The sequence below is a fragment of the Bufo bufo genome, chromosome 1 (assembly GCF_905171765.1).
Source record: "Bufo bufo chromosome 1, aBufBuf1.1, whole genome shotgun sequence".
Taxonomy (NCBI): Eukaryota; Metazoa; Chordata; class Amphibia; order Anura; family Bufonidae; genus Bufo; species Bufo bufo.
The window spans coordinates 291,133,988-291,154,925 of NC_053389.1; the positions used below are offsets into that span (position 1 = coordinate 291,133,988).

The following is a 20,938-nucleotide window of genomic DNA, read 5'->3' on the forward strand; positions in this document are numbered from 1 at the left end:
ACGAAATGTATTGCACCAAGTGTCATCATATATCAACTACAAATGCAAATTAACACATCTTATGTTACAGCATAATTCCATTTATCCTATAACGGCCCCTAGTAATTATCATACACAGTGTATAACACAACTAACATATAGTTAAAAACGGGAGGAATTCCAGCAGGTAAGTATCCAAGCTTCAGTATTTAACCTAGCAAAGATTCTGGAATAGTTATAGGCTATGTACACCTTTTATAATTGCATTGTACTCATTTTGAGCTAAAATACATTTTTTAATTGGTCTTTGTTAAAAATGATGAGCGGTTTTCCCTGTACAGCTCTGAGTTTCTCTTGTAGCAGGATCTGTATTTTCTTTCTGCACCGTCAGGCAGGGAGCTGACAGGCTCCTTATCTCTGACCTTATAAACACTCATTAAAGCTCAATTCTTATCTTGTTGATAAGAATTTGGCTTAAATAATTGTTTATGACCTTTTATTAATTTAGAGATAAGGGTTATTAGATGACCGGCACAAAGTGATAATGAAAGTACCATTCACACAGCTAGAAAAACAGCTAACCATTTGTGACAGAACAGATCAATATTTTTAATAAGGACAAATTGAAACAATGATTGTCCCCGAAGGTTTACATAGCCTTTAATTTTGGAATTCCTCCCGATTTTAACTATACGTGAGAGTAGATGAATGCTTGTTAGGCTGAAAACTACCTCTTGTGACTCCTCCATACACAGGCATGCTAGGCTCAGTTGAGCATACATTGTCCTCTGGCAGCAGCATATCACCCTATGAACAAAAGGATCGGGCATCCTTATCTCCACAGATATCTACCTTTGTGGGAGATAACAATGGTCAGCCAAGCACAACTAAATGTTCGCACACCAGATGATCATCTTTTGTGTATGGCTAGCTTAAAGGGGGGTTCCAGCAAGAAATTAATGATTTCCAAAGTGTGCTAAATGCACGGTGGCTCAGTGGTTAGCATTGGCGTTTTACAGTAATGGAGTCCTAGGTTTGAATCCAACCAAGGACTACATCTTCATGGAGTTTCTATGTTCTCCCTGTGTTTGCGTGGGTTTCCTCCCAGAGCCATACAAATAGGGATCCTAGATTGTGAGCCCATTAGGAGACAATGTAATGCTAATGTCTGTAAAGCGCTGCAGGATATGTCAGCTCTATATAAGTGAGCTAAACAAATATACTTTATTTTTTAAAGGAGCGCCCAGTCTATTGCTGTCAGCCCAGGTCCTGGCACCTCCACAGGAGAGATTTTCCTGTGTCGGCACTTGATTCATGCTGTGTATGAATAGACTAGTGCATTTCAAAGCCTTCAACATTAGTCTCTAAAGTTGACTTGGAGTTCTGTATCAGAAAATTGGAGCTCTGACCAATATATATGTTAAGAAATTGCCAGAACAGAATTTTTGATTTCTTCAGGTTGCAACAAACAAAATAGGTGGGTGGAGATGTACTGGCAGCAATTCATTTCTCAACATCTAATGTGTATGGGGGGTGTAGACAGGCCAACAGTCTAAGTGGTATTAAAATAGCAAGTGGCATTTATCATGTAGAGAAAGTTAATACATGGCACTTACTAATGTATTGTGATTGTCCATATTGCTTCCTTTGCTGGCTGGATTCATTTTCCATCGCATTATCATACCTCCCAACTTTTGAAAAGAGGAAAGAGGGACATTATCTGCGGCGTGCAAATTTTTCGCCACTAGGCCACGCCTCTAACTTCACCCAAAAATAACAAAACACCTAATCCCACGACGTGTCCTGCTTTCTGACAGCCGCTATTCTTTGGCCATTAAAGAAACAGCCGAGTGACCAGCCTCATAAACTTTAATACGTTAGAAAAATGGCTGTGTGACGACTGCTACTTAAACTGCCCTCACACCGCCATTTTTCACATCCATGTGCATATAGGTAGTGATGAGCTAACCACGGACCATACGTTATAGTCCGTCGTAATGGACTCCATAACAGAATTCTTAGATAACCCGAACCTTGTACGCCGAACTTGAAAACAGAAGTTAGCTCATCACTACCTATAGCAGGGATGCTCAACCTGAGGCCCTCCAGCTGTTGTAAAACTACAACTCCCATCATGCCCTGCTGTAGGCTGATAGTTGTAGACTGTCTGGGTATGCTGGGAGTTGTAGTTTTGCAACAGCTGGAGGGCCGCAGGTTGGGTGTCCATGACCTATAGGCTAAATAACATTGCTCCCCTCCAACATACAGTCCCATGTAAATAACATCACTCCCCTCCCTTCAAAGCTATAGTGCTAGGCAAATAACCACTCCCTCCCTCCAAGTAGGAGAACTACAGCTCCCAGCATATCCCAGACTCTCAGCCTCTTACATTGAATCAGTCGCAGTATGTTCTTTCCTGCTGAGCTCTGCCTACTGACATCATCCCAGGTCCTTCAGTGACTGCAGACAGAGGAGGATGCTGAACGAACAAGTCCTCCTCAGAGCTCCACAGCCCCCCCCCCAGGTTAGTGGAAAGTGGGGAAGGGGCAGCTGAGGTGAATGGTGAAGTGGGGAGTGGAGGGCTCCCTGCTTCACTATTATAATCAGCTGTCTCTGCGTCCTATGGAAGCAGAGACAGCTGAAAGCAGGACATACCTCCACCTCCCGGGACTGCGGGACAGCCACTAAAATCTGGGACTGTCACGTTGGGTCGGGACGGTTGGGAGGCATGCATTAATACTGCTCATATCCATTGTTACGACAACCCTACAGTCCAGCAGCGGTGGCAATACTTGCACACTATAGGAACAAGTACCGACCTCTCTGGTGGCCAGGACTGTGGGAGCTCACATAGGCTGGTATGTTTTTCTATAGTGTGCAAGCACGACCACTGCTGATGGATTGCAGGGTGGTCATAACCATGGAAATGAGCAGTGTATAATGCGATGGAATCCAGCCAGCAAAGGAGGCAATATGGACAATCACAATACATTAGTAAGTGGTTTGTATTAACTTCCCGTACATAATAAATGCCATTTGGTGAAGGGAGACAACCCCTTTAACTTTAAATTTTAGTCTTACTGAAATATGTGTGCATTAAACCAGTCTAATATAGGATGTAATTTTTTTGGCATAGAGGCTACAAAATAAGTTCACGGTCTACAAGCTCTCACACAGGGTGTATACAGATCTCATAGGGTCCCATAGCAAAACAGTATGGGTCAACTTGCACCACCCATTTTCCCAGTATATATGTGTCAATCACTCCCAGGCAATTCAGAGTGCAAAGCGCAACACCCACACATTTTTTATTACCTTACTTTTTTTTTAATGAAGCAGGGAAAATTACTATTTAACAAATTGCAATATAAAATAGCAAAAAAATAACATCCTTGCCCTCACCCACTTCATCTGACTTCTATGTCAGTAAAGTGGAATAGGTGCTTCATAAATATGGCGCTCATTCTGACCACCATATTTCTCAGCGTATTTGCACTAGACAACTGGCATAAATTTCCTGCTTCTCGTCTTTTATAATGCTGACTGCCTTTAACCACCACTAGGGGGAGCTCAGTGAATGGGAATTTATGCAGTTACAGTTGCCTGAAATGGAACTGTAATCATCTATTTGCACTGAGCTCCCCTTAGTGTTGGCTACATGAGTTCAGCGCTGGGCCCCCATCCCCCTGGGCCCCATAGCAGTAACCTGGTCATCCCCCATTGAAGGTATGCCACTGCAACCATGGCTGGTAACAATGACAGTAAAATTGTGCCTTCATATCTAATACTCACTAAGGCCTTTGAATAATACTGTGTCTTATATTAGAGCACCTTACCATAATAATATACCATCCAATGAATTGTACATGATGTTTGCGACTAAGGACAGAAAAGGTGTTACCTTCAGTAAAGTAATAGTACACCACAAAAGCTATTGTAACCCATCTGCAGTACCCCGGAGCAGGGGTACTTGTTTGCTGCTTAATGTTTGTCATGTTATTTAATGTTGTTATATGCTCTGTATACCTGGTATGGTAATGTATGGAAGTGACAGAGTTAATCAACTCTGGCACAACCCTTACAGCAAGTTTCAGTGTGAATCCTGGATCTGCCCTTGCTGAGTCTAGAGTAGGGATCAGCAACATCCGGCACTCAGGCTGTTCTGAAACTACAACTCCCAGTATCCTCCTTTCTTATCTATGGGAATTACAAGAACAGCCAAGTACATGTACATATTGTCGACTTCATAGATTTCTATAGAAATTGACAAGGTAAAGTAAAAACCGTGCTGCTCCAAACAGATGCAAGTCCGACCACTCCAGAAGATGTCGATACTCCACAATGCAACCAATCACTGTTCAAACAGCACTTCAAATCCCACTTCCACTCGTCTCTCCTGTAAATGATTAGATAGACGAGCAAGGGATAGTGAAGCACCGCAGTAGATATTCTAAAATCAGCATTTATTGTACTCAATAAAAGACACAAGCATATCAAGTACTTAGATCGGTTTCCCGTCTAGCACCCAAGAGAGTATCGTCATCTTCTGGAGTGGTCGGACTTGCATCTGTTGGGAGCAGCGCAGTTTTTACTTTACCTTGAAAATTGAAACTTGGTGTGAACAGGACCCACCACACCCGAAACCTGCAGCACTCATAGTAGGATTGACAATTTGGAATTTGCTGTTTTATTTTCTATAGAAATTGAGATTGGTGCATTGGCAGAAGCTTCATATGGCTGAAACATGAATAAAGCAAATGCCATATTGTGATCCAGACAACGCTGACTACTACCATCTGTCTGGTCACACATGCTCTCATCTTACGTTCCGTCCACTGATGTCCTGTCTCCATAGTCTTATTCAGTCTGGGAATCTTTTTCAATTATTCACACCTACAGTGCCTTGAAAAAGTATTCACCCCCCCCCCCCTTGACTTTTTTTTGTGTTTTGTTACATTACAGCCTTAAGTTCAATGTTTTGTTAATCTGAATTGTATGTGATGGATCAGAACACAATAGTCTAAGTTGGTGAAGTGAAATGAGAAAAATATATAAATAAAACTATTGTTCAGAAATAAAAAACTGAAAATTGGCATGTGTGTATGTATTCACCCCCTTTGTTGGGAAGTCCATAAAAAGCTCTGGTGCAACCAAGTACCTTCAGAAGTCACATAACTAGTGAAATGATGTCACATGATCTGTCATTACATATACACACTTTTTTTTGAAAGGCCCCAGAGGCTGCAACACCTAAGGGCTCTTTCACACTTGCGTTCTTGTCTTCCGGCATAGAGTTCCGTCGTCGGGGCTCTATGCCGGAAGAATCCTGATCAGGATTATCCTAATGCATTCTGAATGGAGAGAAATCCGTTCAGGATGCATCAGGATGTCTTCAGTTCCGGAACGGAACGTTTTTTGGCCGGAGAAAATACCGCAGCATGCTGCGCTTTTTGCTCCGGCCAAAAATCCGGAACACTTGCCGCAAGGCCGGATCCGGAATTAATGCCCATTGAAAGGCATTGATCCGGATCCGGCCTTAAGCTAAACGTCGTTTCGGCGCATTGCCGGATCCGACATTTAGCTTTTTCTGAATGGTTACCATGGCTGCCGGGACGCTAAAGTCCTGGCAGCCATGGTAAAGTGTAGCGGGGAGCGGGGGAGCAGCATACTTACCGTCCGTGCGGCTCCCCGGGCGCTCCAGAGTGACGTCAGGGCGCCCCAAGCGCATGGATCATGTGATCACATGGATCACGTCATCCATGCGCATGGGGCGCTCTGACGTCACTCTGGAGCGCCCGGGGAGCCGCACGGACGGTAAGTATGCTGCTCCCCCGCTCCCCACTACTACTATGGCAACCAGGACTTTAATAGCGTCCTGGGTGCCATAGTAACACTGAACGCATTTGGAAGACGGTTCCGTCTTCAAATGCTTTCAGTACACTTGCGTTTTTCCGGATCCGGCGTGTAATTCCGGCAAGTGGAGTACACGCCGGATCCGGACAACGCAAGTGTGAAAGAGGCCTTAGCAAGAGGCATCACTAACCAAACACTGCCATGAAGACCAAGGAACTCTCCAAACAAGTAAGGGACAATGTTATTGAGAAGTACAAGTCAGGGTTAGGTTATAAAAAAAATAACATAACCAAATGGAAAGAAGATGGCACAACAGCAATCCTGCGAAGAGACGGATGCCCACCAAACTCACGGACATGGCAAGAAGGGCATTAATCCGAGAGGCAGCACAGAGACCTAATATAACCCTGGAGGAGCTGCAGAGCTCCACAGCAGAGACTGGAGTATCTGTACATAGGACGACAATAAGCCGTACACTCCATAGAGTTGGGCTTTGTGGCAGAGTGGCTAGAAGAAAGCCATTACTTTCAGCTAAAAACAATAAGGCTGTGGGGATGTTTTTCAGCAGCCGGGACTGGGAAACTGGTCAGAGTTGAGAGAAAGATGGATGGTGCTAAATACAGGGATATTCTTTGAGGCTAGGACGGAGGTTCACCTTCCAGCAGGACAATGACCTCAAACACACTGCTAAAGCAACACTTGAGTGGTTTAACGGGAAACATGTAAATGTGTTGGAATGGCCTAGTCAAAGCCCAGATCTCGATCCAATAGAAAATCTGTGGTCAGACTTAAAGATTGCTGTTCACAAGTGCAAACCATCCAACCTGAAGGAGCTGGAGCAGTCTTCCAGGGAGGAATGGGCAAAAATCCCAGTGGTAAGATGTGGCAAGCTCATAGAGACTCATCCAAAGCGACTTGGAGCTGTGATTGCCGCAAAAGGTGGCTCTACAAAGTATTGACTTTAGGGGGGTGAATAGTTATGCACATTTAATTTTTCTGTTATTTAGTCGTATTTGTTGTTTGCTTCACAATAAAAAAAAATAAAACATCTTCAAAGTTGTGGGCATGTTCTGTAAATTAAATGATGCAAATCCTCAAACCATGTTAATTCCTGGTTGTGAGGCACCAAAATACGAAAAAAGTCAAGGGGGGTGAATACTTTTGCAAGGCACTGTATATATGGTACACCTGACTACAGAGCTACCTGAGAAGTGTGGGGTCAATGTACTCAGACTCATGACTGCTGTCATATCTCACATTACCTCACTAACCTGCCGTGCAAAGTACCAAGTGACATACAGCTGGAGAAGAAGACATCAGTATCGTGTCACTGTATGTGGTGTTGAAATGGTTTTTAAAATGTCTCAGATTCAAGAAAAATGTATCTAGTGCTATATACTGTTACAACCAGAAGGTGCTCTGTATATGATAGGATCTGATGTACACCTTTATGAGATAAAAACGTGACCAGAGGTGGGAGTTCCTGGGTAATTTTAGGGGTGTTACTGAATTGAATTGGGGTAGGGATTACTACTGCAAAGTTTGAGATTCATCTGTTGGTAATATGTAGCTGTAACTGATAAACCACACCCCTATCACACATGCCACACCCCTTTTCTTTTGCAGCGGTTTTGATAAATCTGCCGCAGTATATTGTTTGCTGTCTTAGTTGTCATTAGCAGTGGCCATAAATGTTACTGTTTTAAGACCCCTTTGCAAAAAAAATTTAAAACGCCAACTCGGTAATCATTGATCCGGCTTCAGAATCTCCCTAGGTTGATTACCTAGGGAATTTTAGTTTGCAGTGACTACCAGAGTTAAGGTTAAAAGGGCAAAATCAGCTTTTTCACAGCAACCCTCCACTCTGGCTAATAGAGAGGCATCATATGACATTCATTTGTGCTTCCTGTGACTCATTTGTACCAATTTTACAGTATATTTAACGGACCTTAAGTAAACCTAGATTGTGAGCAAATCATGGCAAAAGTTGTGTTACCTAGGACTAGGGTTAGGTGATATAAAAAAAAATATTGGCCTATGACTTTTTGATCGCTTTTTTTTCACCGTTTTTATTTTATTTTTTTACCGTGTTCATCTGAGGGGTTGGGGGGTATTTTTATAGAGCAGATTCTTACAGATGCGGCTATACCTAATATGTCAACTTTTTTTATTTTATATATGTTTTACACTATATTATTTTTTTATAAACCCAAAAAAACATTTTAGTATCTCCATAGTCTAAGAGTCATATATTTTTTTTTTTTGCCGATTATCTTAGGTAGGGGCTCATTTTTTGCGGGATGAGAAGACGGTTTTATTGTCACTATTTTGGGGGGCATATGACTTTCTGATCGCTTGCTATTACAATTTTTGTGATGTAAGGTGACAAAAAGATACTTTTTTTTTGCACCGTTTTTTTTTTGACCGTGTTCATCTGAGGGGTTGGGGGGTATTTTTATAGAGCAGATTCTTACGGATGTGGCGATACCTAATATTTCTACTTTTTTTTAATTTATTTTAGTTTTACTAAGTAATATTTTTGAAAAAAAAATTTTTGTTTTAGTGTCTCAAGTCTGAGAACCAGTTTTTTATCCGATTGTCAGTGGCTAAATTGGGATATAAATTTAGTACTCCATGGAAGTGTGGTACTCCCTGAAGCAACCAGTAATGCACAGGCCCGGATGATCGGTGCACGTGGCACACTGAGTAGTGGTGTCCTTCCGTATCCCCCTCCTGTGACACACTCTGCACCTTTTTTGGGTCCGTCCCTTCTTTCCAGTATGGGGGACCACACCTGGAAAGTGTTGGCCAGGGAAGATCCGGGCACCTCCAGTTCCCGAGGTACTCCGGCCTGCTCTTTCCCGGTCAGAAAAGATCAGGTCCTTGAGGACTGCCTCATAGAACTGACTGGAATGTCCATGTGTTGCCAGCACTTCGGGACAGCACAAAAGAGTTGTACAAGGCAACCTGCACCAAGTAGACCGCAACTTTTTTGTACCATGCCCAGGTTTTGCGCATGGCGTTATATGGCTTGAGGAATTGATCAAATAGATCAGCTCCTCCCATATACCGATTGTAGTCGACGATACAATCAGGCTTGAGGACCGTTGCCGCGGTACCTCGCACAGGGACAGCGGTGATGCCGTTACCATGAATTGTGGACAGTACAAGGACATCCCTCTTGTCCTTATATCTGACCAGCAACAGGTTTCCACTGGTAAGGGCACGGGTCTCACCCCTGGGGATAGGTACCTGGAGGGGGTGGGTAGGGAGGCCGCGTTGATTTTTCCGCACGGTCCCACAAGCGGATGTGGATCTGGCGGCGAGGGACTGGAACAAGGGGATACTAGTATAAAAGTTATCCACGTACAGGTGGTAACCCTTATCTAGCAGTGGGTGCATAAGGTCCCACACAAGTTTCCCGCTAAGACCCAGAGTGGGGGGACATTCTGGGGGTTAAATACGGGAATCTCGCCCCTCGTACACACAAAACTTGTAAGTGTACCCTGAGGTACTCTCACAAAGTTTGTACAGCTTCATGCCATACCTCGCCCGCTTAGAGGGAACATACTGGCGGAAAAGGAGTATCCCCTTGAACGCAATGAGAGACTTATCAACCGCGACCTCCCTTCCAGGTACATAGGCCTGTACAAATTTGGCCCCAAAGTGATCGATGACCGACCTGATTTTGTACAGGCGGTCATAGGCAGGATCACCTTAGGGGGAACATGCTGCATTATCTGAATAATGCAGGCATTTCCGGATGGCCTCAAACCAGGAGCGTGTCATGGCCATACTGTAAAGTGGGGTCTGGTAGAGGACGTCCCCACTCCAGTAATGCCTAACACTAGGTTTCTTGACTAGGCCCATGTGCAGCACGAGGCCCCAAAACGTCCTCATCTCAGCTGCACTGACCGGGGTCCAGCCACCGGGTGGGCCACAGGATCCCTAGCATGGAGGTCCCCTTGCTCCGCCTGGCGGCGTCTCCTCCGCCTTGGGGGCTCATCATCATCGCTAGATGATGAGGAGGACGCGGATCACAAAAGGAAAGTGGGGTCATCCTCGTCCTCACTGGAACTCACGGAGTCGGAGGCAAGCAGGCATATACCTCCTCGGCCGAGAACGTCTGGTGGGCCATAGTGTGTGTCTGCGTGTGTATGTGCATGCGTGTAAATCTTTATTTGGTGTGCGTGTGTGTGGGGGCACGGGTGTTCGCAAACTCACCCTAAACCTAACAGACAAAAAAAAAGACTAACTAAAAAAGGTAAATTTTTTTTTTTTTTTAAAATATAAAAAATTCTAAATTGCTGATCAACCGTCCGAAGTGGACCCCAGACACCCGATTTAGGGTGATGCAATCAGTAACTGTTTTTTTTTTTTCTTCTTCTCACTAACTTTCCCTAAAATATCCCTGCCTATCTAACTTGTCCCTAGCCTTTCCCTAATTACCTGGGTGCTGGGGGTGCTGGGGCACAGATGGAGTTGTTGGGGTGCTGGCTCTGATGATCCTTGCAGTGATCTGACGTGCAGCGCTCCTCTCTCCTCGGCTCCCGGACACAAAAGGAGGAGTAGAGGAGCGCTGCGGTAATTTGAACCTCCCGCCCCTGCAGCCGACCAATGAGAGCGATCCTGAGAGGTGATGTCACCATCACCACTTAGGATCTAAGGATGGTGATTGGTGGTGTATTATCACACCACCGATCACCATCCTGTTCTGGGTTATTGGGTCCCCAGAGACCCGAATAACCCGGAAACGCAGCAAACCGCAGGTATTGAATTGACCTGCGGTTTGCTGCGATCGCCGATATGGGGGGTCACAGGACCCCCCGGCGCATTTACCCAAGGTGCCTGCTCAATGATTTGAGCAGGCACCGAGCTCCGATCACCGCCCGCCGAGCGGCGGTGATCGGAACTATACATGACGTACAGGTACGTCATGTGTCCTTAAGTACTGGGACAACATGCCGTACGGATACGCCATGTGTCCGGAACAGGTTAAACTTCATAGGGTGGCTGGGGCCAAGGTGACATTATACTGCATGGGGCAACAATCCCCCCACCATCAGTATTATATCTTCTTATTGCCTCATACAGTATACAGTAGTGTCTCCTTGTTGCTCCTGTATGGGGGCAACAGGGAGACATTATACTGTATGGGGCTTGGTGTCAGGGGAAGTTCCCCAGGCTCAGTCCGACTCTGACTTTGGTGGGTGGGGTAATGGGCAAATAGGAGCAAGGAAGATACAGCTGCTGCGGGAACTAACATGTAATGTATGCAGACGGCAGGACATGGACATTTTAGAAGCGTCGGCACACATGCGACTGCTCCTATGACATCATTAATTACCGCAGTTATTAGGAAACGGTGATATCACCGTTTCTTAATACCATGGTATATTGCAGACACTGGTATATCGCTCAGACGTACCTAGGACTCCCCTGGATTAAGAAGTCTATCATTAATCCACCTATTGATCAAGGGCAGCATTCACGCAGGGCTACTACAGATCACAGAAATGGGAGCAGCTGTCAATCGGCAGCCACTCCACCCAACACTGCTTGAATTTTACAATTTCAATGAACCTATCATTCTACTTAAACTATTAAATTGAGTACATTAAAAGTTGCATAGGAATACCCATACAGTTTTGCATTCCTGATTTTATTAGTTTTTAAAATAAGCAGATCATGTGAAATATTGATTTTAATAATCATGGACCAGCTGTAAAATGTTAATAGATGGGACCAACATATCCATTGCTATTATATGGAATAATAAACACGGCTGACTAGCAGTATTCCTGTACCAGACACAGCCCTGACACTGTGACATCCAGCCTGTATCAGCAGGGTTTAGGGTTACATCAGGGCTGCACATGTGATTCCTTTCTGAATGCACAGAAGCTCTCTTTTCTGAGCTCACAATGAATGCCCATTCTACAGAATATCTCAGTTGTTGACTTAGGGTTTGCCATGCTGACCACTGAATTTAACTGTGAGGTCCCAGAGAATATTTGAGAATTTATTAAGCAAATACGTTATAGATAAAGGCTCAGTTAGTTATGCATAATCCATAGAAATATAATCCATGAGCTACAGATATCATACATGTTATTGGCAGGGTTGGACTGGCCCACCAGAGTACCAGAGGATCCTCCGATGCACCCAGTGTCTGAAGCCATAGTGGGTCCCAAAGAAATAAAAATCTCATTTGAAGCTAATCAATTACCACTAGGGTCTGTTTCTTTGATTCAAAACCCAAAGAACCCCAATCCAACATGGGTTATTTGGAACCTCCTATGGTTCGTTGATATACAGTATGTGTTAAAACAGCCAATAAGTATTATCTATTTGCCAGTCCTCCCAGAATATCTGGGAGACTCACAAAACATGGGAGATCTCCGGAATTTCTGCAAGAGCTGGCAAATCGTCTGCACAGCTCATAAAGGGCTGCTTTTTCCAATTGCTAAAAGTTGGTAAGTATGGTACTTATGGCCTAGATAGATATGGTATATGCAATTTTTATTATTGGCCTGTATGGGGTTTTAGCTCAGGTTACCCTGTTGTCCTTTGCTTCTAGGCGTCCACTTAATCACTGTAGTGTTATCAAGGAAAGAGTAAACTTGACAACCTCCTCTTCTTTACTAGAACGGGGGTAGAGACATGTACCTCCATCAAGATGCATACCTGGATTTTTAAAGAAGGACCCACTCTTTGTGTAGTGCATCTAAAAAGGTGCCAAGAGTCCCGAATTTTTAGGTAATGTCCATAGTTTATTCCCTGCAAATTCAAGCTGTCCCAGGACAAAATCGGATGGGGCTTGTATAAGCCCTGCTCATAAATGATCAATGCCTACTTGGTTCAGGGACTTGTCGGTGGTGGGCCTATTTGTCTCAAATTTACCAACTGCAAAATTGGTAAGTATAACTGTGGAAAACTCAATCTAGCATCGGAGGAAATGTGCAAATCTACTAAGAAAGTAAAAGACAGATTGATGAGAACGTTGGTACCAAAATCTTAATATTCAGCTTGGACCACAGTTCTCCTTTAACTGAGTAAAATATATAGGAGACTGTATTTTAAACTGGGCCTCTGCTCATGATAAATAATAGCCATTGCAACTAATTCTAGATCCTTCATTGTAAATCAGGTGACAACTGCTGATCTAGAGACAAGACGACAGATCAGGTGACCCATGGGACCATGAGTCCTGACCCCCGTCATAAATGGCTACTGTTGAAATTGCTTCTGAAGCTGTGGTCTCAAGTCTAGCTATTAATCTTCACTGCAGCAGAACAGGAGCTGGTGACTTGACAAAGTACTTTGCAGCATGTCTGAACTGGAGAGTACAGTAACTGTCTACTTTAGCTCTTCCAGTGCCAGGGGGCATATTAAATAATTACACGCCCCTTTGGCAATAAACTTGTAAAACTTCACCCGGGGGCCTCCTGCCAAACCATTACAGATCTGCAAATAAGTATAAAAGAAAATTCTATTTAACTGTAAAGTAATTACCGGTACATAGATAATTACCGAGAAAATCCCCCTGGTGATCAGTCATGTGGAGCTGCATGAGGCAATCGTAACAGAACACAACATGGCTCCTATTCAGAGTAACACAACACTCGATGAACTAGTAATATACAATAGCGTAGAGGAGGGACCATTCCAAAATAAGTACAGTTCCAGCTGTGACAGAGAACAGTCATTACAGTCGGATGTTCCATATCCTTATTTCAAGCAGGCAGTTCTGCGTGAATTGTAATGATTTGCTTACAATACATAGATTTTGTATATACGGATGGTACTTATGGTGGGTCATGCACATGAGGGTGAAGTTCAGAAATTAACCATGACCAAATGTCCATGTCCAAGCATTATAAAGGAAGGAAAACTAGTCCAGAGATATAACTTGCAGTCCCTCTATTTCATTAGAGGATTGCAATTGGCTAGGCCAGTCCATGGTAGCATCTCATTCTTCACCTAGTCGAAGATGCCAGTAGGCTGATGCTAATGAGAAGACAGCAAAGTACCACATTGAAAGTCATTGAAAGTTGTATTATATTCAGTTTGGGCAAAGGTCAGGGTAGTCTGAATTTGTTTAGGGAGAGGATCAGACAAAAGATGATCAAAAAATGCACTAAAATCTGAAAACAAAAGATCGTAATAACTGAAGACTTTCTACTCTACCCGCTATGTACTACTGTTTATTTAAAGGAATTCAAAAGGCATAGTTTCTTCCAACCATAAACAACACCAGCCCTATCCATGGGTTGTGTCTAGTAATGCAGCTTAGCTCTACTGAAAGGAATAGGGTTGATCTGCAGTACCACATGCAACCTGTGGACAGATGTGGAGCATTTGGTAAAAAGTAGCTATGTTTTTCTAATTTTGGAAAAACCCTTTTTAATATGTCATTATATTGGGTGAATTCTGTGCACATTTTTTGAGCATTTTATGAAAGTTATTCAACTGTCATAGTTTCCATTTTCCTCACCAGCTGCAGTATAGCATGTAGGACTTATGGCATTCCAGTTATGTTGTCTTATTCCCTGCCTTATGTACACATCTAAAACTGTCATTGACTGCCAAAGTGTAATTCCATATCCAGCACCCATTTACTGTTGTTAGTTTATTTATATATGAACCACAAGAGAGATATAAAGGCCTGAACCCTTTGTAGATAAGGTTTCACGATCAGGATAAAGACCTTGGTACTTGCATCTGATGGCAAGAATAGTTGCATTCTGACCATGCTGAGCAGAAGATAAAGGCAACCGTTCTGAGGTGAATATTCATCATTAATCGTACATTCCAAAACAGAATTATTTTTGAGATCACACAAACTTCACTACAAAGTAATAGTGAGGGAGCCCCATGATCCTTGGAGGACAACTGTCATATTCAAGCTACCAATGGGGGTTCTTACTGTCCTTTATCCACACTTAAAGGGGTATTCCCATCACAAACAATGGAGGCATATCGCCTCTGGGACCCGCACCTACAAGGAGAACGGAGCGGAGAGAGCTGTGGCTGCTCCCATACACGCGCGGCCCCTGCTCCCATTCATTTGCTATGCGGCAGACGGAAATAGCTTAGCCAGCACTCGGCTATTTTCGGTGGCCCTATTGAAATTAATGGAGGGCGGCTGTGTATGTGCAGTGTGCCCTCCATTAATTTCCCCGCTCCGTTCTTGTTGTAGGTGTGGGTCCCAGAGGTCACCCGCATCTATCAGACAATGGGAACATATCCTAGCAATATGCCCCCATTCTATGTGATGGCAAAACCCTTTTAAGTGAATGGAAAAACAAACCCTGGAAAAAGACTCTTGCAGATAAGAAGTTCTTTAAAAGGGTTTTTTGAGACTTTTATACTTATGACCTATACTCAGGATAGGTCATCAGTTAATTGCTGGGGGTTCGACACCCGGGGCCCCTGCCGATCAGCTGTTTGAGAAGGCAGTAGCGCCGCGGCCTTCTCGCAGCTTTCCCTAGGCCATATGACATCACGTTCATTGGCCACATGGCCTAGGTGCAGCTCAGCCCCATTTAAGTGAATGGGGCTGAGTGCAAAACCAAGCACAGTCACTATGCAATGTACAGCGCTGTGCTTGGCGAGCAGCGAGAAGGCCGCAGCCTTCTTAAACAGCTGACTGGATGGGGTCCAGGGTGTCGGACCCCCACCTGAGGATAGGTCATCAGTATAAAAGTCTCGGAAAACCCCTTTAAATTAGGCACTTTTCTGAACTTAATCATAGCTCTACATCAGAACTAAACTTCATAAATCTGTATAAATGGAGAGTGATGCATTATAGTGAGGGAACATGGAACATGTGCCCTGGGACCTCCACCATCTTGAGGGCCGTTGAACTCGGACATCCTCAATCACACAGATGAGATATTTTCATTCACATAAATAGTATTTAAATAAATAATAGAACACCAGAGACAGTGTTGATGATAAATCGCTAAAGGGGTTATAAAAAGTATTCCTATGCAATGGATAGGGCATTTGATCATATGAAGAATTATTGCAATAGCAAAATAAGCTTCGTTTTTTATGTACCTTATATTTAACTCTCTGTTTTTATCCTTCTAGCAACCCTTATTTACAGGTGGACTAACATGCTCACTTGTTTCCCTGCATCTTTCTCCTCTAACTGCCATTACAGCAATCCCCTAGATAAGCAGGTGAAGTGGTCCAGACATCTTTCATTCATCTGTCCTTAATTCTAAATTAATAGAAATATATAGCATTCCTCTCTCTAGACCAGTGGTGACAAACCTATGGCACAGGTGCCAGAGGCAGCACTCAGAGCCCTCTCTGTAGGCACTCGAACCCTGGAAAAAGTCTATGGTGCACCAATATGCCTTAAACTTTTCCTGCCATTCATCAGCGCAGGACGCGCTATGAACGGCACAGGCAGCGCATTGAATGTAGACAGGCTGTTATAGCTAAATGATAAAAGTACATGGAAGATATACTATATTGGTATTTAGGTTAAATCGGCGTGTTGGCACTTGGCGATAAATAAGTGGGTTTTGGGTTGCAGTTTGGGCACTCAGTCTGTAAAAGGTTTGCCATCACTGCTCTAGACAGTGGAGAATTAAATTGTGGAAGCATTACACACCACCAGTGGCGTACCTAGGTTGTTTGGCACCCAGGGCGGGTCCTTTCTCTGGCACCCGCCACAAATACCCCCTCACAGTAGTATTGCACTCATTGTATAACCTTCACAGTAGTTTTGTACAGATGTGTGCCCCCTAACAGTAGTTATGCTCCCATTGTGCCCCCTTAAAGTACTTATTCCTTCATTGTGATCCCTTCACAGTAGTTGTGCCCTCATTGTGCCCTCCTCACAGTGGTTATGCCCTCTCTATACCCCTTTCACAGTAGTAATGCCCTATCTGTGCCCCTTCACATTTGTAATGCCCTCTTTGTGCCCTCTTTACAGTAATAATCCCCATTGTGCCCCCTTCATAGTTATAATCCCCATTGTGCCTCCTTCACAGTAATAAGGCCCCTTAATAGTAGTAATGCCCATTGTACCCCCTTCACAGTAATAATTCCTATTGTGCCCCCTTAATAGTAATAATGCCCATTGTGCCTCCTTAATAGTAGTAATGCCCATTCTGCCCCTTCACAGTAATAATGCCCATTCTGCCCCTTCACAGTAATAATGCCCTCTGTGCCCCCTCCATAGTAGAAACCCCCAATGTCCTCTGTGCTAGTAATGCCCATTGTGCCCCCTTCACAATAATAATGCCCTCTGTGCCCCCTTCATAGTAGTAATGCCCATTGTGCCCCCTCCATAGTAGAAATGCCCATTGTTCCCCCTTCACATTAGCAATGCCCTCTATGCCCCCTCCAGAGTAGAAATGCCCATTTTGCCCCATCTATAGTAGAAATGCCCATTGTGCCCCCTGCACATTATCAATGCCCATTGTGCCCCCTCCAGAGTAGAAATACCCATTGTGCCCCCTCCAAAGTAGAAATTCACATTGTGCCCCCTTCACATTAGCAATGCCCATTGTGCCCCTTCCAGAGTAGAAATGCCCATTGTGCCCCCTTCACATTTGCAATGCCCATTGTGGCCCCTCCATAGTAGATATGCCCATTGTTCCCCCTTCACATTAGCAATACCCTCTATGCCCCCTCCAGAGTAGAAATGCCCATTTTTCCCCCTCCAGAGTAGAAATGCCCATTGTGCCCCCTCTATAGTAGAAATGCCCATTGTGCCCACTTCATATTATCAATGCCTATTGTGCCCCCTCCGGAGTAGAAATACCCATTGTGCCCCTCCAAAGTAGAAATGCCCATTGTGCCCTCTTCACATTAGAAATGCCCATTGTGCCCCCTCCAGATTAGAAATGCCCATTGTGCCCCCTTCACATTTGCAATGCCCATTGTGGCCCCTCCAGAGGAGAAATTCCCATTGTTCCCCCTTCACATTTGCAATGCCCATTGTGCCCCCTCCAGAGTAGAAATGCCCATTGTGCCCCCTTCACATTTGCAATGCCCATTGTGGCCCCTCCAGAGGAGAAATTCCCATTGTTCCCCCTTCACATTTGCAATGCCCATTGTGCCCCCTCCAGAGTAGAAATGCCCATTGTGTCCCCTCTGTGTTAAAAAAAAAACACAAAAAAACAACAACAAAAAACACAATAACTACTCACCTTGTACCGTTCCTGAAGCTCACAGTCCTCTCTCCCCTGCAGGCACACATCGCTCCGCAGCACTGTGTGGGCAGAGCTTTTGCAGATTTCCTGTCTGCAGGCTCCGCCCACACCGGCCGGCAGCGCGATCTGTGCCTACAGGCTGAATGGTGGAGCAGGGAGAAGTCTTCCTGCTTCACCATTCAGAGTTCCGCCGGCCTGAAGAAGGGGAGGGGCATGGGAGCTGAGCGGTGAGTGACAGGACCGCAGCTCCCGGCGCTTCAGCAATGAGGGCTTCCATCTGTATTGATGGAAGCGCTCATTGCTTCTGGACTCCGGAACCCCTAAGAGCCGGCACCTGGGGCGGACTGCCCCCCATGCCCCCCCTCCCTCCTGCACACCACATGTGTCTCTGAGGGATGGGGTATATGTAAGAGATTATTTTATATTCAGGAGAGGAAGGGGTTAACAAGAGTTAATTGCAATGCACCCTGGGAGGTGCAGGAGCTTGATGAGCTACTACCCATACAGAGAAAGTGAAAAATAAACTTCAAATATGTGAGTAAAAGTTTGAAATTTGTTGGATAACCCCGCCATGTTCTCCATCTAACACAACTCCAATTTCTCTACCTGAACAACAAAGCTTAGATGGCTGAAAGTTCTCCACCTGAAGAAAAGGCTCCAAGTTGTCTACCTGAAGAACAAAGCTCCAAGTTGCTTACATGAAGAGCAAGGCTCTATGTTATCTACATGAAGAAGGCTCCAGGATCTCCATCTGAACAAGGCCCAAAGTACTCTACCTGAAGAACTAGACTTGGAGTTCTGTACCAGAAGAACAAAAGTCTACGCTCTCCACCTGATGAACCACATTTTTGCTCTAATAGACCATGCTATGGTGACTCTCAAGTTTTGTCTTTAAAAAAAATAGTATCAGTCTTTTAATATTGGACACAGCAAGCAGCATCTCTTAGCTGAGTAGGCCAAATAGTCAGAAGCTTGCTAGTAGTCAATTCATAGCGTTTATCTCTGATTCTAATAAAAAATACTTTTAAATGGATAATTGCCTTAAAGCAGCTGTAGGACTGTGCTAGGCACAGTAAGGGTGTGGCCAATTGGCATAGGAGTGTGGCTTTGAATGCTACAAAATTCAGTTGCACAATTCTGCCACAATAACCCACCTAACAGGTGGTAAAAACTTGGACAGTATAAAGGTGTGCCAGATTTATCATCCAGCATCTGCCAGTGTGCATTTCTAGACTGAATAATCTAAATTTACACTGAGACACCACTAGTATAGCTTCCCCTCTGTGTGCAAATAATTTATAAGAAATCAGATCATTCTAATAACTGAGCATATCAGAATTTCTGAGATGCACCCTATGGGTGTGGACCAGTATGTGAAATGTAGTTGTGATTTTCTAACAACTGGATGTTTTCAATGTGTAATAAAAGAACAGAGAAATACTACTTCCAGGGTCATGACTTAAAGTTGACCTGATATCCACAGTTGGATGTTTGTATCCCTAAACTTTACTGTTCCTTCTTTTATTCTACTTAAAATGAAAGCTTTGTGTTAAGTGAACATGTGAGAAAAGCCTCTGAGAGAACAAGATACTTCTGTTACATAGATCCCACATCATTTTATTTTCTCACCAATAAACCTCCCTATTAAACATAAACAATTAGTAAAACGGGCACTGGTAATATTTTAAATAGTTTCCTATTAACATATTGGCAAATAATAGATCCTTGGTGGAAGACAAAAGAGAATTGGGATCTAATATTTTTACTATTTCACATAACATTTGATTAACTCAGAATCCTTACATAACATATCATATCTGAGAACCTAAAAAAAACACATATGTAGGCTAGTGATTGAACTTACACTTCTTCCTTGGCTGTTGTATGGAGGACACCACCTTGGTGTTTGGCACAATTTTCCATTGAAGGTCATTTTCTTCTGTCTTGATAGGGACAGGATCCACTTTAACTGGCACCTCAACTGGTTTGGTTTCTACTTCATTTTCAATATTTTCTTCATTCATGAACCCATTTAAAGGCTCATCTGGTTCTTCTTCAACTACTGCCCAAACAGCTTTTGTAACCTCTGTGAGCTGGTTCTTCTCTTTTGGTTCCTCATCGGTATTATTTTCCACCTCTGTGGCCTCATCCGAGGTAGTAGTCCAAGATTCATACCCAACTGCATTCTGATCCATGAATCCACAGGGAAGACCATGAGCAACTATGGACCCACCTAATGTACTTTGTGAGACTGTACTGGACTTTATCATCATGGCTTCTTCCTAACAAATGCCTTTCTTTGATTAGAAGATTTTTCAAAGGAGAGTCCTAAAGGAATTCTTTCACATGGTCTGCAAACTTAATTGCAAAAGGTTAAATAGGTCACCTATATAAGCAGGAATAATAATATTTCTTCAGACACCTCACTGATACATTTTTGGTTCATATATATATATATATATATATATATTTATTTTTATTTTTTTCTGGGTTACTTCATTTTTTTTCTACTGAAAAGGATAACAATTTCATAAAGCAGTTTCCAAATTTTATATTTGTTTTTGGATGTAGGGCGGATGAATTGAAACGTAACCAGCAGTTCTCCTAAGGAAACGATGACTTAAAAACAAACCTATGTAGGTTTGTCACTAATGCACAGTTGTTCCTGTAGCTTCAGTGCTGCTTGGCATGCATGCTCCTTCCTCTTGGATTTCACAGTTTTTCCTTTCCTGTGACCTAAAATGAAATCCAACAGATTAAAAAAATAAAAACATTAACCATTTAAAGTACTATTGTATAAACTTTAGAGTGATGTAGTCTCAAAGCAATATTAGACACAGCAAGTAACCTGTAATATCTATCAAAGCATTCAGGATCCACCTTAAAATTAATACTAATTAGATCATGTCATGGAGAAGGACATCTCC

General features: G+C 43.5%; 1 protein-coding gene across 2 annotated transcripts in view; it reads right to left on the reverse strand.

The window, feature by feature from the left end:
• SYNPO (synaptopodin) overlaps window positions 1–20,938 on the reverse strand; it is a 113,016-nt gene that overhangs the window by 51,321 nt on the left and 40,757 nt on the right. For both annotated transcript variants that reach the window (XM_040440511.1, XM_040440503.1), the window contains one exon: window positions 19,876–20,747. In XM_040440511.1, coding sequence (XP_040296445.1) covers window positions 19,876–20,284 — 409 coding nt within the window. In that variant the 5' untranslated portion in view covers window positions 20,285–20,747. The remainder of the gene's footprint in view (window positions 1–19,875; window positions 20,748–20,938) is intronic.